This window comes from Fusarium venenatum (assembly GCF_020744135.1).
Source record: "Fusarium venenatum strain MPI-CAGE-CH-0201 chromosome Unknown EDB82scaffold_1, whole genome shotgun sequence".
Taxonomy (NCBI): domain Eukaryota; kingdom Fungi; phylum Ascomycota; class Sordariomycetes; order Hypocreales; family Nectriaceae; genus Fusarium; species Fusarium venenatum.
In genome coordinates this window covers 8,711,668-8,736,429 of record NW_027072129.1, presented here as the reverse complement: position 1 = coordinate 8,736,429, position 24,762 = coordinate 8,711,668, and the positions used below count along the sequence as shown (strand labels likewise).

General features: G+C 48.1%; 9 protein-coding genes across 9 annotated transcripts; 4 read left to right on the top strand and 5 right to left on the bottom strand.

Moving 5' to 3' along the window:
• Positions 1–380: 380 nt before the first annotated feature.
• On the top strand, positions 381–2,970 carry EDB82DRAFT_490826 (uncharacterized protein). The gene is made up of 3 exons (XM_025726744.2): positions 381–724; positions 862–1,542; positions 1,599–2,970. The coding sequence occupies exons 1-3, from the start codon at positions 652–654 to the stop codon at positions 2,711–2,713; spliced, it is 1,869 nt and encodes a 622-aa protein (XP_025588365.2). The 5' UTR covers positions 381–651; the 3' UTR covers positions 2,714–2,970.
• On the bottom strand, positions 2,961–3,306 carry EDB82DRAFT_490821 (uncharacterized protein). Its single transcript, XM_065608378.1, has one exon. It carries the CDS (start codon positions 3,205–3,207, stop codon positions 2,986–2,988), a length of 222 nt encoding a protein of 73 aa, XP_065465846.1. The 5' UTR covers positions 3,208–3,306; the 3' UTR covers positions 2,961–2,985.
• Positions 3,307–5,904: 2,598 nt separating this feature from the next.
• EDB82DRAFT_521625 (uncharacterized protein) lies at positions 5,905–7,479 on the top strand (the record flags this gene model as incomplete). The annotated part of the gene is made up of 1 exon (XM_025726755.2): positions 5,905–7,479. One exon carries the CDS (start codon positions 5,905–5,907, stop codon positions 7,477–7,479), a length of 1,575 nt encoding a protein of 524 aa, XP_025588366.2.
• Positions 7,480–8,318: 839 nt separating this feature from the next.
• EDB82DRAFT_490817 (major facilitator superfamily domain-containing protein) lies at positions 8,319–11,026 on the bottom strand. The gene is made up of 5 exons (XM_065608377.1): positions 10,743–11,026; positions 10,106–10,414; positions 9,783–10,045; positions 9,250–9,733; positions 8,319–9,199 (listed from the first exon to the last, which is right to left on the bottom strand). Exons 1-5 carry the CDS (start codon positions 10,792–10,794, stop codon positions 8,655–8,657), a joined length of 1,653 nt encoding a protein of 550 aa, XP_065465845.1. The 5' UTR covers positions 10,795–11,026; the 3' UTR covers positions 8,319–8,654.
• A 1,261-nt stretch (positions 11,027–12,287) lies between these two features.
• On the top strand, positions 12,288–15,191 carry EDB82DRAFT_490813 (uncharacterized protein). Its single transcript, XM_065608376.1, has 4 exons — positions 12,288–12,865; positions 12,920–13,464; positions 13,509–14,884; positions 14,935–15,191. Exons 1-4 carry the CDS (start codon positions 12,539–12,541, stop codon positions 15,048–15,050), a joined length of 2,364 nt encoding a protein of 787 aa, XP_065465844.1. The 5' UTR covers positions 12,288–12,538; the 3' UTR covers positions 15,051–15,191.
• Positions 15,192–15,320: 129 nt separating this feature from the next.
• On the bottom strand, positions 15,321–16,783 carry EDB82DRAFT_442238 (uncharacterized protein). The gene is made up of 3 exons (XM_025726789.2): positions 16,636–16,783; positions 16,134–16,518; positions 15,321–16,084 (listed from the first exon to the last, which is right to left on the bottom strand). Exons 1-3 carry the CDS (start codon positions 16,675–16,677, stop codon positions 15,516–15,518), a joined length of 996 nt encoding a protein of 331 aa, XP_025588369.1. The 5' UTR covers positions 16,678–16,783; the 3' UTR covers positions 15,321–15,515.
• Positions 16,784–17,627: 844 nt separating this feature from the next.
• EDB82DRAFT_521621 (uncharacterized protein) lies at positions 17,628–19,139 on the bottom strand (the record flags this gene model as incomplete). Its single annotated transcript, XM_025726800.2, has 1 exon — positions 17,628–19,139. One exon carries the CDS (start codon positions 19,137–19,139, stop codon positions 17,628–17,630), a length of 1,512 nt encoding a protein of 503 aa, XP_025588370.1.
• A 1,626-nt stretch (positions 19,140–20,765) lies between these two features.
• EDB82DRAFT_490804 (uncharacterized protein) lies at positions 20,766–21,644 on the bottom strand. The gene has a single exon (XM_065608375.1). It carries the CDS (start codon positions 21,537–21,539, stop codon positions 21,117–21,119), a length of 423 nt encoding a protein of 140 aa, XP_065465843.1. The 5' UTR covers positions 21,540–21,644; the 3' UTR covers positions 20,766–21,116.
• Positions 21,645–22,906: 1,262 nt separating this feature from the next.
• On the top strand, positions 22,907–23,726 carry EDB82DRAFT_472347 (RNA polymerase II subunit A C-terminal domain phosphatase SSU72; the record flags this gene model as incomplete). Its single annotated transcript, XM_025726811.2, has 2 exons — positions 22,907–23,016; positions 23,069–23,726. The coding sequence occupies 2 exons, from the start codon at positions 22,907–22,909 to the stop codon at positions 23,724–23,726; spliced, it is 768 nt and encodes a 255-aa protein (XP_025588371.2).
• Positions 23,727–24,762: the final 1,036 nt, after the last annotated feature.

The window sequence follows — 24,762 nt, the reverse complement described above, 5'->3', positions numbered from 1 at the left end:
ATAACACCCTCATTAGAAATATTTGAACTTTCTAGAATCTATAAAGTGAAAATAGAAACAGTGTTGAACAAGTAATTGTCTTGCTGGTCTTTACAGACTTGGGCCACATAGCAAGGTTGACATGTGCAGTAGATAATTAAGGTGTACTAAAAATTTAGGAGCTAAGCTTAGGTCATAAGAAACATAATGATTAAGATGATTGAGTCTAACATGACCAAGACAATTAATATCGAGTCTTGCTGCTACTCGGCTCTTATTTTTAACTGCCGGGTCGTCTTGGAGGATTGTTGATAAACCCGGTTTATATCCACACACTGACCCGCCCTTGGGTTTCAACCATTCATTCTTGTACTGTCTTGTTTCTGTTAATGTTACTGTTACAACCACGTTGAGATACTAACAGCAGAACGATTACACAGGCAACCTGGCCTCACTGTATATTAGGCAATCAATTAGTATTTACCTGGAGAGAGGCTGCACAAGCTTTGCCAAGCCTTCGCTTCCCTTCTCGTCTCCCCACAGTCCACACTTTACTTTGGATCGACCGATCAATCAATCAACAAACTTGACTTGCGCTGCTACTGGTATTGCTCCGCTTTGCTCAGTTCATCTCCATCTCTTCCTCTATCGCTTCCACCAAGACTAAGCCCAATGACTTTGAGCCCGCAATCTTCGCGTCGCTGGGACGAGCTCCCTCACGAGATCCTTCTCCAAATCTTGTGCTGTGAGTTGCAACTTCATCTAGCCCCAGCTTATCCCTCAACCCATATCCTTCCATACCCCGCTATCACCATACAGCAGTCTCATGCAATAAAATTCTGGGCAAATATCATGACCATAAACTAATACAATACTATTCAGACCTTGAACCGCATCAATTGCCCAGACTGCAACTTGTATCACGGAAACTCAGAGACGTCTGTCTTGATGATGAACTCTGGAAGCGCCACTGTTTTGAGCGCTCACCATGGTACTCATTTCTTCAGAATCGTAGAAAAGTTTTTGCTTCTCTGCCTGACTCATCATTGAGCAAGACCAGTCAAGATGACGAGGATGCCGGCTCTCTACTGGAATTTGATGAATCGTCTCGGAAAGATAAAGATCATTTTGAGTTCCTTCAAGACATGGCCAACTGGGATCCTGCGTTTCCTGACGAGCACGTCTCGTGGTATGACGAGTATATTCAACGTCAGGGACCAACATCCATCAATTGGCTCGAAACGCCTCGTGCAGAACAGAGCGCGATGGATCATTTCATTGAAGTCAGAGGAATGGCTCTCTACAGACCCAACAACGGTGACGATGGCCTCGGTAGTTTGTTAGCCGTTTCACCGCTCGATGACGGATCTGTATGTTTATGGGATATCAACGGCGCTAGAAGCAGGAGGGGAGGTATAATTGCAACGAGTCAGCCGGATATCCTCTTCTTTGACGGTCGCGGAGATCAAAACACAAGGCGGTCCAAAAAGATCGACACTGGTGTCACCGAGTGTGTTAGTGTCGACAACACCAACAATAGGGCTGTCTTTGCCGTACAGAGTCGTAAGCTCTCAAAAGCTATCTCCTTTCTCTTGACCCCACTAACTAAAACGTGCTAGATCTCATAGAAGTCGATCTCAATCGACTACAGGTCGTCAATAGACACTCTTTCGAATGGTCCATCACAACCTTGTCACAGATCCAGGATGGGATCCCCTTGACAGTCGGCACTTCACTAGGCATTCATCTTCAAGACTTTCGCGCGCCTCAATACCACCACGGCAATGACGTGGAGAGGCTAGATATAGATAGCCCTATGACAGATGGAGATAACCCCTTCAGGGCCATCTTTGACCCGAACCCGTTACCGCCGTACGCCTCATTGTCTCAGCCTACGCCAACCAGTATTCTTCATCTGCCCCGTCCAGCTGGCGATAACACAGTATCGGACGATATCTACGTGGCGGGCAGGTTTTCCAATATTCTTCATTATGATAGGAGGCAGTTTCCCAAGATCTTGGGTTCCATCTACTCCGGGTCGCGACTTTCCAGTCTGGCAGCGCTGCCCTATCCGTTTTCCACGCTGGATCACGAAGTACGGCGTCGCGGAGAGCTTTCAGCTGAGAGAGTTCATGAGTGTAAGACATCGGGCAATGGTCGAACTTTGATAGCGGGCGGAGAGTACAAGACCAAGGGCTCGCTAGAGTTATACGGCCTCGATACAGTGGACCTGTCAAGCGACGGGGCGATGCAGCAAAACTCAACAATGAAGAACCGCTACACGGCGGCTTCTTCCATCATCTTGTCAGTCATCAACCACGGCACAAAGGTGGCCTTTTCAGACGGTGCAGGACAGATCAAGTGGTTTGAAAGAGACGGATACACAGAATGTCGTCGAATTAAGATCGGCCACAGTGACGTCCCCACCCAAGCATCACTCTTCGCCTCGATGCCAGGGTCCGACGATCTCGCACGCAAGATCTTATCCACCAAGACGGCACAGGACCGGCCCAACGAGGACAACGTGCTCTTCTGGACGGGCGACAAGCTCGGCATGGTCAGTTTCACAGGGGATACACTATTTACTCCCGAGCAGCTACAGGGCGACAAGAATCACGGGACCAAGGAAGCGGCGGCGGATGAACAGAAGCGACAGGTGTACTCCCAGAGGATGCGAGAGGCACTCGAGAAGCAGGCTGACGAGGCTCGGTTTGTACAAGGACTTGGATTGTAGTGAAAGGAAGGGGGTGATGATGATTGGGTATGAGAAGAGCATTAAGAAAAGGCGTCCGGTTGGTGGCATTGCAGAATTTGGAGAGGATCTGTTGGACCAGACTACATACGAACTTTACACGACTAGATGAAGATCTGTAACGTTGGCAGAAATAACAATAATAATAGTGGCATTTAGGGGAACACGACCATAAGATTTGAGACCTAAGTTTGGCGTACAAAAAATAGCTCGTACATACATACACCAATATAGTAGCATTCATTCATTACCCGTCACGGGATAAGGTGATCGTCGGTGGGGAAAGGGTATTTTCTTGTCTGGTATATCTCCGATGCTACAGTAAAGATGAGGCGCGTGGCAAAAAAATTGGCGTGTGAATGCCACGCAGGAACAAGCATCAAGCTTGTAATATTAATTAGAAAGGGGGGCCTTTGAAGTAAATATGCGGGAGGTTGTACGAATAACAGGAACAAGAGTCGGTCAATGCAAGGCATGTAGCTGTCAACAGCGATGAATAGGCAATCTACTTGGTAGCAGAAAAAAAAGCCCCCAAGTCTTAGGGTATAAAAATAAGTAGTCTAAGAACTATATCCTAAGAAGCATAAAGTGACCTACTAATTTCGTCCCCTATGCCTCAGGCGGCCAACTTTTCTGATACCCCGAGGGCAATGTGACGACGGACAAGATTACTTGCTTTTTCCTAGATCTTCATGACATGAATTCAACATGGTCCAAGCTGCTTTTAACAAGAGATCGAAGGCCAATGTGGGTGGGAAGTGAAGTGGAGAGAGAGCACGATCCAAGTCCAAGAGCTAGATAGTAACTACAGGTGAGGCTACTAGGAGCATACAACTCGTGATGCTTCAAAGCTCAGCTGTGTGTGGCTCATCCCTTGTTTATCAAACTTCAATAGACAAATACCATCCATGCCATGCTATGTCATAGCCAAGCTGTCAATCCAATTCATTGACGACAGCGGCTTGATTAATCCCTTGAAAGTCCGTGCTCCAAGAAGGGTTGAACACTAGGAATGAATGTCTCACTGCAGATAATCAATCATCAGCCGGCGGCTCTATTCTTCACGAATCAAGACCCGAATATCCGTAATCTTTTTTCCATTTCAGAACAAGGGACTCATCAAGGACCACAAGGACCCTGTCCTGGGGGCTATGATTATGATGATGGTCCCTCCGTAAGAACCTCAGAAATCCAGGGCGGCCAATAGCGAACAGGGATGTTGGACCCCTGGCCAATGGTGACGATCAAGATGAGTGGAATAAAGAAAGGTCCACGAGAGATATTTGGCTATTTGACATAGTTAGAAGGCCTCATTTTTTAATGTTTTTTTAATGCCGCGGCATTTGATTGATTAGACACGTATGAAAGACCAAGATTTGTCTTCAGCAGAGTAGTAGTAGCAACCCTGACAATGGCTTTTTCTTTACCGAGTAACAGGCATTGTTAATATCTATATCCATATCGGTAAGACGCATGACACTTTTAGAACCAAAGGATATCCCAGCTGCGGAGCATGCTCTTGTTGATACGCGGTACAGACCGGGCAGGCCTTGACGAGAGGTGGAGATGGAATCATGGTGCGCTGTCAAGGTTTGGCCAGGTCAAGTCATGTCAGAGGTGTTTTACATTAGTCCGCCTTGTAAAAGGAAACGCTTCAGCCAGTTGGTCTCCATATGCCGTGGTGACTCTCTATGCCAAGAGACAGAAGCCTCATGTTTGTTGTAGGCTATGAATATGTAATTGACAATTGTAGATCAACTGTACGCAAAGTCAATCATTACCTACAACTAATTTGCTGTAGATAATGTAAACCCTAATGACACAAGAGGGTTTCAGTCAAGGGCCTTGTTTCGACCTGGTACGTTTAGTTTATGCTGTCTTACTCTGTACCTGGCCTTGCTTGGCTTGTGAGAGGCATACATTCCTTTTTATAGACAAGTACATACAACGGGCGATATGCTGTCCGACTCACAAGGGTTTGACCTGACCTGATCAGACCAGACCAGGGGGGTTCCAAGTCTCATCTGGTTAGACTACGGGCTGTCAAGAGTCCAAATATCGGCGATGAGAAGACCAGAAAAAGAATCCAATTCACCGCTATATCTACAAGGACCAAGTTCAGCCATGCCAGTTAAGGACTGGCGACGGCTGCAATCAATTAATCAAGCAGGGTTTAATTCTTTAACTTCCGGTAACTTGCGATACCGTCGGTAGACTATCACAATAACTGACAAAACGGTACATACAATACAATCACAAGTGAGGCGATTAATTGATTGAACATCAACACAAAAGAAACCCACAGAATATTGCCATCCCATACATACTTGCTTAGGTACATTACAGATTGTCGTGTCATCCATTCAGCGCCTCACAACCGCCAGAGACAAGGATTCCCCAGCGCATCAGACAGGGGTGTCACTGCCAGCTGCAGGCTTAGGCTTAGTCTTAGGCTTGGGCCAGGTTAGGCGGGTTACCCACCTAGGTTAGTGGACGCGGCCAACGATGGACTACCCTCCAAGACTATCCGATCGCCCTGAAAACAAGATACCTACTCACTGATTCTCTCACTGATTCATTCTTCCTTCCATCTGCTACTGAAAACAAGTCCATCGAAACTTACGGTCAAGGTTATATCCTAGTTTTATTACCTAGTCCAACTAGCCTACGTTTTCTCGATATTGCCTACCTACTCTATCTAGATCTCTTTTTCACTTTTCTTTCCTTCCTTCCATTTCTGTTTCTGGTCTGTTTTATATTTGCACATCTTTCTGTCCTTTCTCCAGTCTTTTGGGTCCAATTTCCACCATTCTCCGGGTCTCGTCTCCTCATCAACTTGCATTTGCAGCCAACATCACGCGTCCCCCATCGTCAAATCCGCCACCCGGCCATCGGACTCACCGACTACCCTCGACCACCAAACTCCTTCTCTTTTCTTTACATATCATTATCAATCAATTCAGTTCAAGAGAGGATCGAGACTCTAGCAAGGGATTGAACATTACAACATCTAATCTACACACCACTACAAGCACAGCAATCACAGCAGATCAGATTCAGTAAACCCCTATGTGACGCTGACCCGTCTCTTCTCTCTTCTCCTCAGCATTATCGTCATCGTATCAAGCGACCAATTTCTCAACAAATTTAAAACCCCTGGCTCGAAATGTCCCATGGCCTTTTGGGTGGTTGACGGGGGTCGTCCGCTTGGACTTGGTACTACCACTGCCACTGCCGCTGCCGCTATCAACACAAGCCGGGGTCCATACTATGTGGGCGGTAAACGGAGAGTAAGCGTCTCCGAAGGCGGCGACGCATACTCGTATGCTCCCAGCCATGGCGATGCCTTCACGTTCGACCCAAAGAGATCCAGGTTCACCGATGAGCTTCCTTACGACGCATACGAAAACACACCAATGACCATTCCTGGACCCAGTGGTTATTCATCCCCACAACCGCATGACCATTTCTCATATCATCACCAACAGCCGCAGCAACCGACATTCCAACCTAGAATCCATCATGTCAACAAATCCGCCTACCCATACAATCACCCCTGCAACTCTCCCACAGAAGATGAATTTCTCTACCACGACGACATCGGTTCTTCCACTCCCCCATTAATTCATCGTCCCGACTCAGCACCTGTCAAGAATCTTTCTTTTCTCGTAATTCGTGAACGGTCTCCAACCCCAGAGGGTTTCCCCTCTATCGATGCTAGTTTCGATCTTGGCGCCTTCGGTCCAGCACCCGAATCTCGGCCGGCTCCGTCTTTCGGGCCCCCCGGACCTCCACCGGCTCCCGCATCCGCCCCAGCACCAGCTCCTGTCGCCGATGCCTGCGCTATGGAACGTACAGCCTCCGGCCTATCCATTTCATCCGACACTACTCAACCCTCATTTGCCAGTTTGTCTCCTCTCAACGACGACAACGAGCCGGGATTTCTGAGTGATCTCGCTGCCGCACGATTAGTCCGTGATCATGTCGCCAACTCTGGCTTTTCCAGTTCTAATCGTCGAAGACACCGCGGCGTTGACTCTCGCCATGGCCGTATCTTAAGAACTCTCATTAACCCCAAATCCCGCGCTGCCGACTTTCCCCTCGATGACAATGCTCTACGCAGCATTTTCTCGGCCGCCAATGAACTCTTTTTCGGCAATCGACTTGCCGGTCGTGTCGCGTGGGACTGGAGTCACCCCGCGAGCGCCCAGTACCAGGCGCACATTGTTGGTACCACCGCCGTGCGACGTTCCCGCGATGTCGGCTATGAGACCCCCATCGTGCTGTCGTCACCCATTCTCCAGGACACAAAATACAACCGTCGTCTGCTAATATCGACGTTCCTCCACGAGATGATTCACAGTTACCTCTTTGTAGTATGTGGTCTGAAAGCCCGCTATCAAGGTGGCCACACCGAGGGATTTCGTCAGATCGCCGACACCATCGATCGCTGGGTCGGGCACAGCTATTTGCGTCTCAGTGAAATGGACGCTGACCTGGAACACTTCCGTCAGCACCCGTCATGTGGGCACGAGCAGCATCAGGTGCGTAGCCGAAGCGCAGACGGGCAGGAGAGGGTACCCTGGCGCAGCGAGAGGTGGGAGGATGGAGAACGAGAAAGAAGCGTCATCTATCCGACTGAGCTTCATCCACGACCGCATCCCAGCTACGAAAACAGGGACCGACATGGGCGGGAGGGTCACAGAGCCCTTCATGTCCGGAGAGGAATCTCACCATACGTTTACTGAGCGTGGAAGTGACCCTCAAAGGTCGCCCATGCCTTATCCGCTATTATACAGGCACATTGGCTCACTAAGAGCCAATCCCTGATACATGTCATGACAAGAGTGACATACTATCTTCAATCACCATTTCATCTGGCATACATCAAAACTTCATTTTCTTTCCACTGTCAAAAACTTATCTATCTAGCAGGGTGGTCTTGCTTCGTCTTTGTATTTATATGATTCCCCCCTTTTCTTCCTCATTCCAATAGCGCGGCAGACTTTACTTTGAAAAATCCTTTGGGCATGGGAGGGGCGTTTTTGACATTCACAAGGAACGGAAGCATATTATAGGCAAGGATTCTATCCTTTTAGGAAATAACGTCAGGCGGTAGCACCGGCGCTGTGAGGGTCACTCTCTTTTTATTGCTCTATGCTATGGAAAAATATTACTAAATTATACCAAATGCTACTTTCACTCCTTTTCTGTTTGGGAAGAGGCACAGATTGGAAGCACAAGATGTGGCATTACTGTCAGTTATCACATACTACAATGCGTAGCAATTTAGGCTACACAGCGTGACTGGGTAAAATTATCATAAGCTATTATAGACCAAGATGCAGTTACCTAATTCCGAGGGAGAGTGATTACAAGCTGTGCAGCTCCAAAATCGCCAGCGTCTATAGTACATGAACAAATTAGCAACAATCACGGACCGGGACTTAATCATCACCATTGCACTTACAGTCTTAGTATACTATCGTCCTCACAACAGTCTTTAAGTCAGTCCACCTTGATCTAAACCTACAAGGAAAATCGGTACCGTCTCAATGAAACTTTACAAGATTGTAATTGTAAATTACACATATTTACTGTAGAGTGTCAAGTCCAAACTTTTTATTACTAGCCGCTATTATAGTTGTCATATGCAATGCAAGCATTATCATTGTCCTCATCATGACTTGGCGCCAGCAATGTATAAAATGCTTAATGCATCTTGCTTCTCGTATATCCATCCCCCTTTTCGTTCAAGGCAAATACAATTTTCGGCAAGCTTTTAAGTAAAATGTAAAAAACCAAACCAGACATCAAACAACATTTTACCTGAATCGTCTAGTTGAGATATACTATATCTTTTCGTTTCTATGATGAATGGCCGAGGGTCAGGATGGCTCTCTGAACTCGCCATGTCTCAATTTCATCCTCCCTGAATGGTTCCGTAACTTTGCTGTTCGGGTCTTGACTTGTTCAAGGGTTGCTCGTCGTCCTCAGAGTCCGAAACAGCCGCCGAGTCCCCAGGCAATAACAGCGTGCTAGACGAAGACGAAACCTCATTGTCCTCCGCATCAGTGCTCTCTGCTGAAGTTGATACGGAAGCAGTTGGACCGGCTCCCTCTTTGGCGAGATATGCCGGGATAGCGCCTAGAATGGCGACAAACATGAGGAAGAACCACGCCGTGACGACATATCCGTGTTCAGCGCCCCAAGTGAAGAGAGCTCCAGCAGAGGCGGGACCGGCAGCGCGGCCAAGTCCACTAAATGTCGTCGCATAGCCATTAAGTGTACCTAGCACGCGGAGGGAACTACACGAGTTCGTGAGAAGAATGGTGGTGGATGGGAAGGCCACTATGATTCCAGCAGCCTTGATGAACATGACTAAGATGAGAGCTGTTGTTCGGGCATTGTGTGTAGGGAACAGGACACAGTAAGGGGTGAGGAAGTAAGCGATGGGCATAAGGACACCTATAGTACATTAGCAAGGCACATCATCAATGCAAAAGGCGATGGCTTACAACAGAATCTGAAGCATCGCACAACTCCAAAACGAGCAACGATTGTAGGATACAGCAGGAACTGGATGCTACCACAAACAACACCATACACCGTGTAAATAAGGCCGACTTGGCTATGCGACATGCCAAATCCTCCAGAAAAGTAGAAGGGTAATGCCGTGTTCTCGGGCGTGTGCTGTTCGACCGGATGTCTGAGGAAGACACTGAGGATCTGATCATAGGCGACGGAGTGGAAAGCCAAAAACGTGTATGCCAAAAGGTTTATAGTTGTTTCACGAGTGAGAACGCGCTCTTTCCTGGCTGGCTCTTGACCTTGCGTCTTGGGCGCTGTCTTGTTGGGAAGAAGAGGTGAAGTGGCCTCGCCGTCTACGAAGGAAGGGCGACGGGTAGAGGGGGTTGGACGAGTGTTTTTGAAGGAGTTGGTGATACGCTTGCCAACCAGGATACCCCAATCCCGATGTCCTCTTTTGCTGGGGAGTGTTTCCTGGACAGTATTAGGAGCGGTGTATAGCAAGTGCATAGTTCAGACTCACGTGAAGAAACAGGACTGCAACAGTAACGGAGGTGAGAAAGAAGATGGTCAAGATCAAGTTGGGAAGAAGAAACGGGAAACGCTTGAAGAGTCCAAGGTGACCAAAAATCTCAGGATATTGCTCGGCGGGCTCGGCAAAGAATCCTCCAAAGCTAGGGCCGATGATAGAGCCCAGACTCCATACTATGGGCATGATGGAGAAGGCACGAGGCTGAAGTTCTCGTTCGGGGACCATCTCAGCAACCATTGTTCGAATAATTCCAACTAGGTAATAACTGTTAGTGAAAGGAGACTTTCAAACGTGCAGGGTGTGGTTCAACGCACCATTTCCGTTTCCACCTCCTTGAATAGCTCGGACAGCAATAGCCATGGGCAAACTAGTCGACATGCCCCATATTATAAAGCAGACCATGGTCGTCAGAAGGCCCAGGATAATGGTAGGTTTTCTTCCGTAGGTATCAGACGCCTTCCCCCATGCGACAGCTGTGATGCTTTGTGAGATAGAAAAGACACCCGATGTGACGCCCACCCAGCTTCCGACTTTATTCGTTGGAACGCCGAAGCTCCTAACCATGGCTGGGAGGTATGGGAAGACTGATGTGTAGGCCATAGGCTCGGCGATTCTGGCAATGGCTGTTGGAAAGTTAGTGAGATCTTGGTAAGATGTTTGAGGATACCTGGAGAAGATTGGACCATGTTGACTATAGATTCATGTTATAGTATCTCTGTACTTGATGAGAAGTTGTTTCTATCGATAACATCTATACGGGAGCACACTGGAACAGAAGAGAAGGAATCTACTGGCATTGTATTGATTTGAGTATCGTCTCATCCATCTCAACTTTGCGTGTATATGATGTGTGATGCGATCAAAGCACGGCCCAAGAACTTTTGACAAGGGTATTGAAAACCTTTTACAGGTATTGACAGAACGAAGGAAAGTTGTCGATTTTCAACTTACCCAGAATCGCCAGCTGTTGCTTTGGCAGCTTAGGGCCATCTTTTGTCGTCATTGTGAAAGATGATGGCGTCAAGGGAGCGAGGGAGAAACGGAGGAAGCCTTGGAACTAAGCAATTCTCTTCTTTTTGTTCTAACAATGCGTAGTACGCTAAGCGAGGGCCGATGGTTAATCTGGCCAGGGAATAGACAATGGATATAGGCGATCGAACTTGTCAATCAACCTTTTCCCGGCTCTTACACCAGAGAAGATAGGAGGTAGAGAAAGAAGAAGAGATGTTATTAGTAGAAGAAAGAGAAAGAGAGAGAGAGCCTGACGAAAAGGCGAAGTACAAGAGCCAAGCCCACTGGGGAAGCTATGGGTCACTATTACCAAATCAGGCTTGGTCTCTTTTTCCCGCCCAAAGCCGTGCAGGAAAGGGCGAACATTTGCAGGGGTCTTGTTAGACATGCAGAATATTGCGGTCAAGAAAGGCCGATAATTGGAAGAGAGTGTGATTGTGATTCTCTGGTTTTGGCCGATGGCTGCAGGAGCCACGGTGAAGAATTGGGGTGTCACAAGAGCAACTTCAGCTGGCTAAGCCCGGCTATGACAGTATTGTACAGTATCGTAGAGAGAGTTCCGTTCATTGTTGTTTCTGTGAGACAACGGCGGATTACATGACGTACAATATGTATAGCGTTCCGATGATGTACTCAAGTTCTTAGTAGTTCACAGTTGTACCTACTAACGTACTGATTTTAGCTGAGTAATAAGGCGGGCAAGTCGTTCAGTCATGGTTGCAACCATCAAAACGATGACAGAAAAGCTGGCCGTGGAGTTCTAGGATACAAAAAATAAATAGTCTAAGAACGTAGGTTGATATATCATAAGCCATTCCACTAATTTCGTCTCTCATGCTCGCCACTAGTCTTGTCTTTTGACTACTATCTAGAGAGAGTCTGGGGTCATCACCCCGAGAGCGGAGCTTAGTCCTCTGCACCTGCAAGCCACCAGATGTGTAGTTCCCCGCTTGTCTCCGCCTTATTGCCGATTCGAGTAATAAATTAGTCGGCGTCTAATGCGGAGTGCAGTTGGTGTAGTTGCTGCATAATCTACGATGGTATAAGTGTAGTGGTTGTATTTAATACGATAGACAATTATCGTGTCAGTAAAGGCAACAAGTAGTACCCAGCTATGCCTAGTACATGCTTAATAACCGTTATATACACGCACTGCCTCAGTTGTAGATGCACCTACTAGCTATAACTTACATCATCCCAAGTTTGTGGAAGTTTGAACTAGAAGTGGCTGGTGGTTAGTAACCTTTTATAAGTAGTGATCTCAAGGCCTAAGCTTAGGGCATCAAAACAAAGATAAGAGCCTCCCTCTGGTTCAAGATACTATCATAAGCTGCATAAAATTATTCACTCTTTTATGCCATCCCGAGGCATGTCAAACGTTGTGGATCCCGAGTACACCGTGACTGTGATTGGCCAATGAGCTCCGTTGTCCTGTAACGTCATCACCCGTTGTATCACGTCTTTCTCTCGTTATCTTCCTTCTATCAACATCATCAATATCAAATATCATTATCCAGGCTCCAACGCATGTCAACAATCTGAATAGTCCCAGGAGTAACATCTTCTAGGACATCCACCACTATGAGTCGGTTGTGAGTTGAACATCTACCTAAACGACCCGCCAAGACCTTTATCCCTCCACTTCCCGGACAACATTGATCATCAGGACCGGACCCAAGACCAAGACTTATACTAAGACTCTATCCAGTAGCTCTTCTCATCAAGAGAAAGATAAAATGCCAACCGAAAGCACTCCTCTCATACAGACTGTTCGGGTCGGCCCTCCTCGGCGGAGGTACCCTCACCAAATCTGGCGTCGCTTCTTTACTCTGATTTGCTCTGTCGTGGTTATTGGCGGGTTTGGCTTGTTCGTTATCCAAACTCTCTTGATTGGACCTCACCATCATCATGGTCATCCTGGCTCTTGGTTACCTGGCAAAAGTCATTTGAGTTACGAAGAGTTGGAACGTATCCTATTTGATACCCCAGACCCGAAAAAGGCCGAGGAATGGAGCCGTTATTATACTTCTGGCCCCCATCTGGCTGGCAAGAACCTCTCACAGGTTGGCAATCACCCACTTACTATCTGTACAAACACTGACCAATTTTCTCTCTAGGCTGAGTGGACAAGGGACCGTTGGGAGGAGTTCGGAGTTGAATCCAGCATCGTGGCATATGATGCCTATCTCAACTACCCTGTTGACGCCAGTGTTTCCATCTTGGAAAAGTCAAAGAACGGAAAAGGCTGGAACACCACATTCAAGGCCTCTCTTGAAGAGGACATCATCGAAGAGGACCCAACAACCTCTTACGAAAACCGCGTTCCCATCTTCCATGGCTACTCGGCCAGCGGAAACGTCACTGCCTCCTTCGTCTATGTCAACTATGGAACTTACCAGGACTACGAGGAGCTCGTCAATGCCAAGGTTGACGTCAAGGGGAAGATTGCCATTGCCAGATACGGTGGAATCTTCAGAGGCCTCAAGATCAAACGCGCACAGGAGCTTGGCTTTGTTGGGGTCCTCATCTACAGCGATCCCGGCGATGATGGTGAGAGGACCGAAGAGCATGGATATAAGCCTTACCCTGAGGGACCTGCGCGTAACCCTAGTGCTGTTCAGCGCGGAAGTGCAGAATTTTTGAGCATCCGTCCTGGTGATCCGTATGTAAAATCTACTCTGAATCAAGGACCTGCTAACCTTTTAGATCCACTCCTGGATATCCTTCCAAGCCTGATGCTCCTCGTGTCCCAGTCGATGACGCCACTGCGTCTATCCCTTCAATCCCCATCTCATACCGGGATGCTCTTCCCATCCTCAAGGCTCTCAACGGCCATGGTCCAAAGTCATCAGACTTCAACAAGTACTGGAACAAGAACCTCGGCTTGAAATACAAGGGCATTGAGTACAACATTGGTCCTACGCCAGATGACGTTGTTGTCAACCTTTACAACGAGCAAAAGTATGTCACCACACCCATTTGGGATGTTATCGGAATTGTCAATGGTACCATCCCCAACGAAGTCATTGTTGTTGGAAACCATCGGGATGCTTGGATTGTCGGCGGAGCTGGTGATCCCAACAGTGGCTCTGCTGTTCTCAACGAAGTCATTCGCGGAGTTGGAAAGGCTATTGAGGCAGGCTGGAAGCCTCTTCGAACTATTGTCTTTGCGAGCTGGGACGGCGAGGAGTACTCTCTTATTGGCAGCACCGAGTGGGTTGAGGAGTATCTTCCATGGCTCTCAGAGGCTAACGTTGCCTACGTCAACGTTGACGTCGGTGTTGATGGTCCCGAGTTCACCGCATCTGCAGCTCCTCTCCTCAACCAAATCATCCGCGATGTCACAAACGCTGTTCCCTCGGCCAACCAGACCGTTCCTGGCCAGACTGTCAACGATCTCTGGTCTGGAAGAATTGCTACTATGGGTAGTGGTAGTGACTTCACAGCTTTCCAGGACTTTGCGGGTATTCCTTGCATCGACTTCGGTTTTAAGTACAACGGTAATAGTGCCGTCTATCATTACCATAGCAACTACGATAGCTTCTATTGGATGAAGGAGTACGGTGATGTGGGATTCAAGTACCACCGAACCATGGCTCAAATCCTAGGTCTCACCATTGCCAAGCTCGCCGGCACTGTCATCATCCCTTTCAGCGCTACAGAGTATGCCGATGCTTTGAACGGCTACCTTGATGAGGTTGAGGCCAAGTTCGAGCCTGCTGCCGAAGTCATGAGCGACGATAAAATCTTTAGTATGCGCGGTACTGTCTTGTCAGACAAGCCCATCGGAAGCGAACACGAGTTTAAGAAGAGTCTCGACCACATTCGTCAGCAGCTCGGGCACTTTCACCTTAAAGCTAGTGAGCTCGATGCTGAAGCTGAAATTGCCAACCGCAAACTCGAAAAGGGTCTTCCATGGTGGAACATTATCGGGAAAATCCGTCTCGGCTACACTATTGAGAGGATCAACAAGAGATATAAGTTCCTCGAGCGCAACTTCCTCTACGAAGGTGGCTTAGATGGCCGAGATTGGTTCAAGCACGTAGTTTTTGCGCCTGGTATTTGGACCGGTTACTCCGGAGGTAAGTAACTTGTTTGAGCAAATTCGATTCACATGCTGACAAAGTCATAGCTGTTTTCCCCGGCTGGGACGAGAGTATCGATGCGAAGGATTACACAAACGGACTTAAGTGGTCTGCTATCATTGTACGATGTATCAACAAGGCTATCGATAGCCTCTCGGGTTAGGGAGTCTCCAGGGTATTAGAAAAATTGGCTGCTAGGAGCATAAGAGACGAAATCAGTAGGTCAGTTTATGACATTTAGATCAAACTTATTAGGCTATTTATTTTTATACCCTAAAGCTTAGGGTACTAGTCTTCTGTTACACACGATTTAGGTTGCCGACTCTGTTTGGGAATGTATGCTTATAATCTCAGGCTAGTATATAAGACGAAAAATGAGCGATTATCTCCCCTCGTATAAGCACTCGATTATGGATATATGTTCTCAGTAGATCTTTACTAAAGGTTTACTAAAAATTGATTGGTGATCGCCATTATCGCTCATGAATCTGGTAGATAGATTGACCTGGTATCAATTCAAGACGGCACACCCGTCATCTAAGTCGCTTCTCTAAGCTAGAGTCTTACACTAACAGTAATCTTTGTCGCCAACATTCAAATCTATCATTAAATTCACACATGTCTTTGTTTAAAACTTGTAAACCTGGTCTTCCTTGTAGCCAAGCTCCTTGAGAGCACCGGTCAGCTCACCCTGGTTCTTGGGGCTGACCTTGTTTCCGGAGATGGCATTCATGAGACCGGGGGGGCCGCAGACGAAAAGCTTGATATTCTCGTTCTTGGGCTCAGGAAGGACAGTCTTAAGAAGGTCCTTGGTGATGAAGCCGCTGCCGCCGACCCAGCCCTTGGGGGGGTTGTCTAGGACGTAGAAGGCTCGGAAGCGCTGGGGGTAGGTGTTCTCCAGCTCCTCAAACTCCTTCTTGAGGAGGATGTCCTTCTCGCTGACATTACCAAAGACAAGAGTGACCTTGGTCTTGTCCTTGGGGTTGTTGAAGATGGCGCGGGCGAGCTGGTACATGGGGGTAATACCAGTGCCGCCAGCAATGAGGGCGATGTGGTCGTGCTTGTTCTCCTCCCAGGCGTACTTGGGGAGAGGGCCTTTGAGGTCAAGGCGCTGGCCAGGAGCCATGTCGTGCAAGTGTGTGCTCATGGGACCGTTGGGGTACTTCTTGATAAGCAAGTCGAGGAAGCCCTTGTCGTCTGTACAGCAGTTAGTGTGCGCTCATACACAAAAAGTCGCTTTACATACTCTCATCGCTGATGGGGGTGTAAGGTCGGAGAGTAGCCTTCTCATCATTGGGGCCCTTGTACTTTGTGAGAAGAGCACTGGCAATGTGCAGACCAGAGACCTGGTCAGCTTCAGGGAGCTCGAAACGCAGGCGCTTAGTGTTGTGGTTGACAATCTCGACATCAGATAGCTTGAGTGAGACCCAGCCCTGATCACCACCAGTGAAGGCCTTCTTGGGCTCGGCACCAACAGCCTGCTTCACATCCTGGGCAGCGGCAGAAACGGGAGCTCCGCTCTTACCAAAGTACCAGTAACCAGCACCACCAAGGACAGCAGCTCCAGTAGCATAGAGGAGGGCATTGGAACCGCCAGCGCCTCCAGCCTCAGTGGCATATCGACGAACAGACTGAAAACGAACTCAATTAGCTTCTGCTGTGGTCTAATAAAAGAAACATTCGATTGATAATCCAAAATCATCACGGTAGAGGGGTCCAGATGCGACATGCGCGGGGGAGAACCATACCCTCAAAGGCTGAGCAGCGCGGAATGCAGATCGGGCGAACATCTTGACGGTATTGCGGTACTCTTTAAAGGTCAATTGATAAGTCAATTGGCTAGAAACAAAAGAGCAAAAAGAGTTGTTGACGTTGCTCAAAGTTAGAGAAGTGGGTGTATTGAGGTACCTTAGTTCCGAAATCGCGACGGTTGGAGATGACGTTATGAGTCACGTGATATCCCGAGCACGTAATTGAAGCGGGAAGGTACAAAGCAACCAGTCTTCCTTTCTGTCTTTAGCGAAACATCAATGGAGACGATCTAAGCGATTGAGTTTGTCATGCCAAGAGCTTCTGGTTGACTTTTGTCGTGACCAGGTGTGCTATTAGTTAGTACCTTGGTAGCTGCTAGGTACAGGTGTCTTATGTATCGACTTCGAGACTCGCTAAGATGTAGTAGAAAACTTAGGCCTAAGCTTGTCCTAAATATGATATATAAACTAAAGTATTTCATCTCTTATGATATCACTAGCCAAGGCTACTACTCCGAGAGCTTGGAACGTGCATGTCTACTACGTACTTGTGGTCTGATGAAACAAGTACAAGCAATAGCTTGGAGTGGCTCTGTATGATTCATAATATCTTGTTACCTTCGACAGTTTTAGTGGTACAGTATTCGATCTCAGTGGTATACATCTCTTCAACACGGCACCTGCCTCTATCCGCTGAACAACCCCAGCCTGTTGCTTCAACAGACTCAACTTATCTACATTAATACCTCTTCTCCGTTATGAGTATCACGACCTTCCAATAGATCTTTTCTCGCCAATCGCTGTCAAAAAACTGAGGTGTCAATATCCAGTAACGTACGGGATGCATACTTCTAGAATCACCTGCTATACATCCATCTTAAAGTTCGCTGTGGTATTATTGGTATATGTGCCCGCTCCGTCGGAATACATCGAATCGTGAGCGTCTCTTCAAGCATGACATGCAATTCGTTATTATTCAATCCTCGGTATCACCTCTCGACTTCTTTCACTTCTTTCACTTCTTCACCGGCGACCGGCTCTCCCAACTCCATCGGCGGCTTCTCCTGCACCGGCGTGACGTTCGAGTCCCTTCTCGTCCCAGCATCGTGGCTCTCCCTCCTCAGAATACCAGTATCTTGAGACTGCGCGATTGTCGGCGTGTTTGCTTGACTTCCCCCTCGTTGCCCATGATAGTGGACGACCTGCGGGGGCGCTTGTCCGGATTGAAGCCCCAGTTGTTCGGTGGGATACGGGTCAAGGTCTTTGCTCGATGTCGAGAACATCGACACGATTGGCTGATGATACCCGTTAGTCGCATTGCTGGAAGATGGAGTGTGGCCATATTGACCGCTATGCTCCGCTTGGGTAGGTGTGCCCACGTCAGGAGAGCCAGATCCCTCCACAAGATGGCCAGTCAGGCTATTCATTCCTCCTTCGATATCGCGGAGTAATCGGACATATTCCTCGGGCACCAGGCCGCTCTCTTGCGTCTTGGGGTCTTCGGCAACCAGCCAGCCTTGTCCGTGTCGATACGAAACCCAGATGATCTGGCCCTCAACCAGAGGCAATTCGTTTTCGTTCTCTCGTTCGAAATCGAACAAGGCAACGGCCTTGCCATGGAACTCTTCGTCCGGCGACGTAATAGTAAACTGATAATCTCGTGAATAGCGAGACTCGTCATTGAAGCCTGGGGACGATGGGGAGCTGTCAGACTCGGGCTGATAGTACTCACCGCCCTCGGCAGCCCTGGGTTGTTGAGCAATATGATATGCCCGGCTGTGTCGTGCCTGGTCTGGCGGATATGTGACAAAGTCTCCGCCAGGACCGTTGGCCTCGCTGCCATTATTCACATAGTAAGTTTCGCTGCCGTCTCCACTAGTTCCCATGTAGTAACCCCGCTCATGATCGTAGTTGGCCGAACGCACATCATCACGACCTGTCCTCCCCCTCATGCCTGTCGCTGCCGAAGTCGATTTGTGCTTGCGGTGGCGTGTGGCCACGACGGGGCTTTGCAAATCCTCGTCTTCGCTATATGGGGGGCCACCGTCGAACTGGATGGGAGCAAGGTCATGAGCACGGTTGAATCCTTCAGTACCCCACGACTCCCAAGGCATGCGTGCATCCAACGAGCCCGGAGGGTCTGACAATCGTCGGTGCTCGCTTGCGGGCGTTGTCATGCCCGATGGCGGGCCCGAAGGTTCAGGCGGCGGACCATAGTGTAGAGGATGAGTGACAGGGTAGGCAAAGTCCCGCACTTGGGTATACGAAAGAGTCGAGGGGAACATTGGAAATATGTGGGAGTTCGGACGGGATCTCGTAGGCAAAGAGCCTGTCGAGTATTGGGAAAGTCGGCTCTTGGAAACGTGTGACATTGGTCGGGACTGAACGCTTCGGCGCGATGACGGAGATGTGATTAAAGGTGGCAGCGCGGGGTGATTAGGGTTCGGCGAAGAGACTGCGGCTGCTGAAGGAGAGGTCACTGGAGAAGAGGTCGTCGACATAACTGCCGTCGCCGACATGCCTTTCAAGACAGAGTCAAGCGACAGTCGTGCGATCTGGCGCACACGGCCGCGCAACCGCCGGAAGATGGGCGTGCAGCAAAGGTCTCGCGGGGCTTCAGTAAGACTGACGGATAAATCAGTGCGGTCGCAGAACAGAGGACCCGCGGAAAGGTCAAGATCGTGGGGTTCGAAGTGATAGAAAATGTTGCGTTAGACAAAGACAATCTGCGCCAAAGAAATCAATGCGATACTCGATTCGCAGTGTGCAGTCTTGAACACTCGAGGTAGGGTCTTTCTTGTCCAAACAGAGGTGGTCGAAGCGGCGAACGTCAAGTCAGCCGTAACGCTAAGACGTTGAGTACCGTAGGTTGGCGGTCGATCAAAAGGCTCCAGTCGAGTTCCAAGTCGATGGTCAATGTAGCCCTAATGCAAATGATGCGAGACGACCAGTCGTCAGGCGACAAAAGCACAGGATGTATTTGGTTGCAAGTGTGGAGAGAGCGAGAAGCGAAGGAGTGTAAAAGAAACAGAGCAACAATAGTTACAGTAGCAACCGAAATAGAAACAGAAGAGAAAACAATGCCCTGCTCCTGGTGCTAGGAATGAACAAGGGCTCAGAACTGCTCAGCACTGTACAGTAACCGCAAATGGCCGTCCAATGTCTATGCCTGCGCTTGCGCTTCCAGGCCCTGGGCTGAGTTAGGATAGGATCCCGAGGGTTGCTGATGGATGAGAATGTAAGGCAGAGTTGGGTTAGGTTAGGTCAGAATGAAAGAAGCGACTGCCCACCCGACCTCAGAGCATGAGCCTGTCTTTGCTTGCTTGCGAGTGAGCGGGTGAGGATTGATGAGAGCCCGAGCCTAACGTTAGGACCTGGGGGAGACCGCACCCGGTAAGGGCGCCCGTTGGCACGTACGTTCGGGCCCAAGACCTGGAGTTGGAGGCGTTGTAGTGGAGCAGAATTGGTCGCGATAGTGCACCACACCACTGGAGCAAGCGCCTTGTGCACCAATCCGACTGGTCAACCAGCGAGTCAGCGCCTGTAAGTCAGGGAGAAGGACCCAATGAAACTCGTTTTCTGTCGTCTGCTTCTTCCCTAAGCGCTAGGAAGAAGGGAATTAAACTGTTCTAGAGACTTGACTAGTCGGAGCTGATGATGTGCAGGCAGAAGAGATGAACGTCGACTAATAAGTTGAAAACGATACGCAAGCAATCAAATAATGGGACTACCCGGTTTCATCAAGTAATATGGGTGACATGCATGTTAATAACTTGTCTAGGTTGTTAGTCGCAGACAGTTACCAGATGAGGGGTAAATTGACTAAATTTTGTGTAGCTTGGACCTACTAAATTTAGGAAAAGGTGTCAAATGTCGACTGTCTCTACGTTGGTTGTGTCGTGCAAATAAGTCATGGTCAAATATAGGTAATCAATACAACAAATCTCCGAGTGTTTCCATCCCAGATCTGAACGTCTTTTGACATCATTTAACTAGCGAGCTGATTATACTAGACTACCCAGTAACTCGTGTGGCTTGGTAGTAGCCCAAGGATGTGAAATGCTACCATGCAACCCCTACCCGGTCTGGAGGAGCCGCACTCATCCTAAGTAAGTTCTTAACCATGTAATTAATTAAAAGTTGTACGTATATTCGATCAACAAACAAAGCCAAGGACGCCACGACGTTCTCTGCACTTCTTTTCTACTCTTAAGCCCGTGCTCAGTGTCCCTCGTGTTCCTCCCGGAACTGGCATATTGCTTGTCGTCTTGCATGCGCATGCGCCTACGTAGACAAGACGTACGACGACTCCCAACGGGAGTCTTGCTGGATGCCCACCCGGGCCGTTAGAACTTGGTTCATCTATCTGCAGATAGGTAGATCTAGCTGAATCAAGGCAACCAGGAGAATTCAACTGGGTCACCATAGAAAGCAATCTCCGCACATTGCATCGTTGCTGTCGCAATGGGATCATCCCGTCAACATTTCCTGGCTTCTCTGGAAATTACCATGCTTATGGCGCGCAGGATGATGAAACTAGACCCCGAAAGGTGTATGACAGGGGCATCTAGATTGAGGTCGGCTACGTAGGAAGCTGGAAGCAAGGCGAGGCAAAGCGAGACGAACAGGGGAATTGATGGCATGGATCTTCCCTTAGCACATGTTGTTGTTGTCTTCGAGTCTTTATCGGGCTTTTGGGATCTTGATCCCAGGTTCAGTCCGGGGGCCCACGATCTTGTCAACGGCCGAGGCTTTAATGGCTGCAGATTGCGGATACATCCACGACTAATTAACACGAGATAATTTCTATGGTTCATTGAAAGGTGGTGTAGCGTAATTGGACATGCAGGGCTAGCACAGGTGACAGTGATCTGCAATATTACAACCATTGCAACAAACATGGTTGTTCATGGTGCACTGCAACTCGCTGTGATGCGATGAGAACTCGGGAGATGCACTTCACAAGTTTAAGGTACGGAAAGATAATAAGCTCAAGCCAACTTAATGATGTAAGCACTGCCCGAATAAATTATTATATTGTTTTACAACAAGTAATCAACAAGACTTGCTTCTGTTATCCGAGTCTTCAGTGTCTTTTGAGTCTTCTCGAGGTTCCTATGTATTCCTAGTAGGTTGGTCTCTACCATGATTGGCTAACGTCAAAGCGTCGTTTGTTTCAGGTTATGCAGGCGTTTAATAGCCAATAAAATCTCTCAGAAAGCTTCGGGTGGAGATCCTCCCGCTGGGTCGATCCTAAGCAACAAGGAATCTCAGCCGTCTGACCACCCAATGGAATAAAGGGAACAGAAAACTAGATACCCGAGCCTTGGATACTAAAAGAATCTCTGTAAGCCCCTGCTGGTATTATCAACAAACTGACTGCTTTATTCTGTCTTCCTCATCTTCAACGGGCAGGTATTCTTGCTGCTTCAAGGATACTAATGTCAGCTTCCTGAACGATATGACAGATTCTATTAGATTCTATAAGTGGCGTTAGATGCGAATTCCGTCTCAAGGGATCATTCCGCTGCCAGCGTCTGACGACGTTAGAATCAATACGCTGTTGTTCATCCCGTGTTTCTCTGTTAGCTTTACCATGCCTCATTATAACCTTGTGGTCAGTTACTAAAGAAAACAACAACCATCAATACAGCTGGTAATTTCACGCAGATTTTGACAGAATTATCTCCGTGCTCTCAAAGCCTGTCGTTATCCTTCCCGCATCAAGAAAACGCTTCCTTTTTCCATAGACCTTCCATTGATGTCTCAATGCCAACGCGGCTGCTTACTAATTCTCTATCGCACCGCACTTTAGCCGACAATTGTGGAAACTAGCGTCATCTCGCCCTAGCTCTCAGCTTTTTAACAGTTTCACCACAATTCTCCAACCTCCTTCTTCCTGCAAAGAACTTTCTTCACGCGTCGCGCACAACCCAAGTAGAAAGACGACGACGAGATGAAAGTAATTGTGCCAATCTGATATTCACAACTGGTAAGTGTCTGCATGATTGATTGATACACAAACAACATTTCTATGATGAGTTTAACATATTGGAGCTGTCTGAATTTCCTTTGCTGAAAAGACACTTTATACGCTTTTTTATCTGAAGATTGATTACATCATTTGTTTATGAATTACTTATACACAGAGACAACGTGCTGACATCGTTGCCTCGTAGTTTATCGCGCGTCCTGCTACTCGAGCATGCCACGCGCTTTTGCGCCCACCAATAATCTCGTTTTCTCGCCCGGCTAGAACCTTGAAGAGATGGAGGTTGCTAATGGTGGCTCTGCGGCCCAAGGCCAAAATGGCTCATCTGAAGGCAACAATGGATACAAACTAAAATTCTGCACTGTCTGTGCCAGTAACAACAACCGGTTCGTACATACTTGTCCTACAATTAACAGCGTTTTGTTAACATGCGAAAAGATCTATGGAGGCCCATCTCCGGCTTTCGCAGGCTGATTACCCTGTCATCTCCTTCGGCACAGGTTCTCTCGTCCGCTTGCCTGGACCTACCATTACCCAACCTAACGTATACCACTTTAACAAGACTTCCTATGACAGTATGTTCAAAGAGCTTGAGTCCAAGGACGCTCGACTGTATAAGAATAATGGTATCCTGAATATGTTGAATCGTAATCGCGGAGTCAAATGGGGTCCAGAGCGCTGGCAAGACTGGCAGGTCGGTGTACCTCGCCTGCAGCACGCCAAAGACCGTGGCAGCGAGGGTACTGAGGGCGGTCTGGTCGACATTGTCATTACCTGCGAAGAACGATGCTGGGACGCTGTTGTGGATGACCTCATGAACAGAGGCTCTCCCCTTAACCGACCTGTCCATGTCATCAATGTTGAAATCAAGGATAACCACGAGGAAGCTGCTGTTGGTGGTCAAGGTATCCTGGACCTTGCCAATTCCCTCAATGCAGCCGCTCGGGAAGAGCGTGAGGCCGTTGGCGCCTCTGTTTTCGATAACGGTTCTGCGTCGAGTAGAGCTACGTTTGATGAGCGAGTACCTGACGTTCTCGCTTCGTGGCAGGAAAGATGGCCCAACCTGCCAGCAACCTGGACTGTGGCCTGGTTCTGATCATCGTAGGAGCTCGCTTTTTACATGCCTTGGTGAGGTGACTGAACACCATACGATAGAGACATGAAGCTCAGGTATGCCACTACATCCCAGGCGGCTTGATACTGTATTTTCAGATTATCTTGAAGCTCAAATGTTCCTGGTAGAAAGATCAGCGGAACGGGCCTTCAGAGGACTTAGATGGGGAGGGTACCGCTTTCTTGCTCCCAATCGTAGATACCCGAACCTGGTCAAATCGACTCAGATCATATCGTGACAACCACAAAGCAACATATACCCCGAGCCTACAGGTCAGGCACTGAGGCACCCAACCAATATGTTCCTTCAACAGTATACACCCGTCATCACAGGCAGACGACCTGCGATAGGCCTTTATTACGTGCTGTGGTCATGTACAGCTAGGGTTGTGGGCGACTGATATGCCATCCTTGCGACCCAACAAACCCACAGAATCCTTATTCCATCGACTCATCCGCTGCTATCCCTATTATGGTTTCGCGATCAAGCAGATCATGGTGGTCGGTTTCTTAGGCCCCTCACAGTGTATTCGACGCAACTCTATCATAGGCAGATGAATAACGTCGATCTTTGACCGGCTTCTCATTTATAATGAAGATTGTCCAAATTGCATCCATAGTGAGTGTTAAAAAGAAAGAAAAGAAGAAAAAAGAACTGGCCTGTGATATTGCAGCAAATACCTTACCTAAGAAACAAGATGGTTTAGTTACTTTATGATCTTGAACCCGCTCTTAGACTATTTATTATCTGCATTATAAGCCTAGGTATTGGATTTTCTACTATCCCCTGGGCTGATGAGGATTTAATCTTGGCGTGTGTGGTATAAGAGACAAAATGAACAAGTTAGTTTATGGTGTTTGGACTACACTCCAAGGTTATTTATTTTTATACCCCAACATTTGGAGACTATCCTTTTTCTGTTACCCACTGGCTTCGTTGAATCGATGCCCATTCCTCCTAGCATCTCACAAGGTGATGGCGATCGCTCTAGGTTGAAATGAACGATTCATGTCGTTAA

Bases quoted from the DNA above. Each gene is read 5' to 3' on its own strand.
- EDB82DRAFT_490826 (XM_025726744.2), top strand. From the start codon at position 652: ATGACTTTGAGCCCGCAATCTTCGCGTCGCTGGGACGAGCTCCCTCAC. The intron at 725-861 runs GTGAGTTGCAAC...AATACTATTCAG, and splicing joins CCTTCTCCAAATCTTGTGCT to ACCTTGAACCGCATCAATTG. The intron at 1,543-1,598 runs GTAAGCTCTCAA...AAAACGTGCTAG, and splicing joins TGTCTTTGCCGTACAGAGTC to ATCTCATAGAAGTCGATCTC.
- EDB82DRAFT_490821 (XM_065608378.1), bottom strand. From the start codon at position 3,207: ATGCCTTGCATTGACCGACTCTTGTTCCTGTTATTCGTACAACCTCCC.
- EDB82DRAFT_490817 (XM_065608377.1), bottom strand. From the start codon at position 10,794: ATGACGACAAAAGATGGCCCTAAGCTGCCAAAGCAACAGCTGGCGATT. The intron at 10,046-10,105 runs GTGCGTTGAACC...GTTATTACCTAG, and splicing joins AGGAGGTGGAAACGGAAATG to TTGGAATTATTCGAACAATG. The intron at 9,734-9,782 runs GTGAGTCTGAAC...AATACTGTCCAG, and splicing joins TTGCAGTCCTGTTTCTTCAC to GAAACACTCCCCAGCAAAAG.
- EDB82DRAFT_490813 (XM_065608376.1), top strand. From the start codon at position 12,539: ATGCCAACCGAAAGCACTCCTCTCATACAGACTGTTCGGGTCGGCCCT. The intron at 13,465-13,508 runs GTATGTAAAATC...CTAACCTTTTAG, and splicing joins AGCATCCGTCCTGGTGATCC to ATCCACTCCTGGATATCCTT. The intron at 14,885-14,934 runs GTAAGTAACTTG...ACAAAGTCATAG, and splicing joins TTGGACCGGTTACTCCGGAG to CTGTTTTCCCCGGCTGGGAC.
- EDB82DRAFT_442238 (XM_025726789.2), bottom strand. From the start codon at position 16,677: ATGTTCGCCCGATCTGCATTCCGCGCTGCTCAGCCTTTGAGG. The intron at 16,519-16,635 runs GTATGGTTCTCC...GTTCGTTTTCAG, and splicing joins GCGCTGCTCAGCCTTTGAGG to TCTGTTCGTCGATATGCCAC. The intron at 16,085-16,133 runs GTATGTAAAGCG...ACTGCTGTACAG, and splicing joins CACCCCCATCAGCGATGAGA to ACGACAAGGGCTTCCTCGAC.
- EDB82DRAFT_490804 (XM_065608375.1), bottom strand. From the start codon at position 21,539: ATGTTTGTTGCAATGGTTGTAATATTGCAGATCACTGTCACCTGTGCT.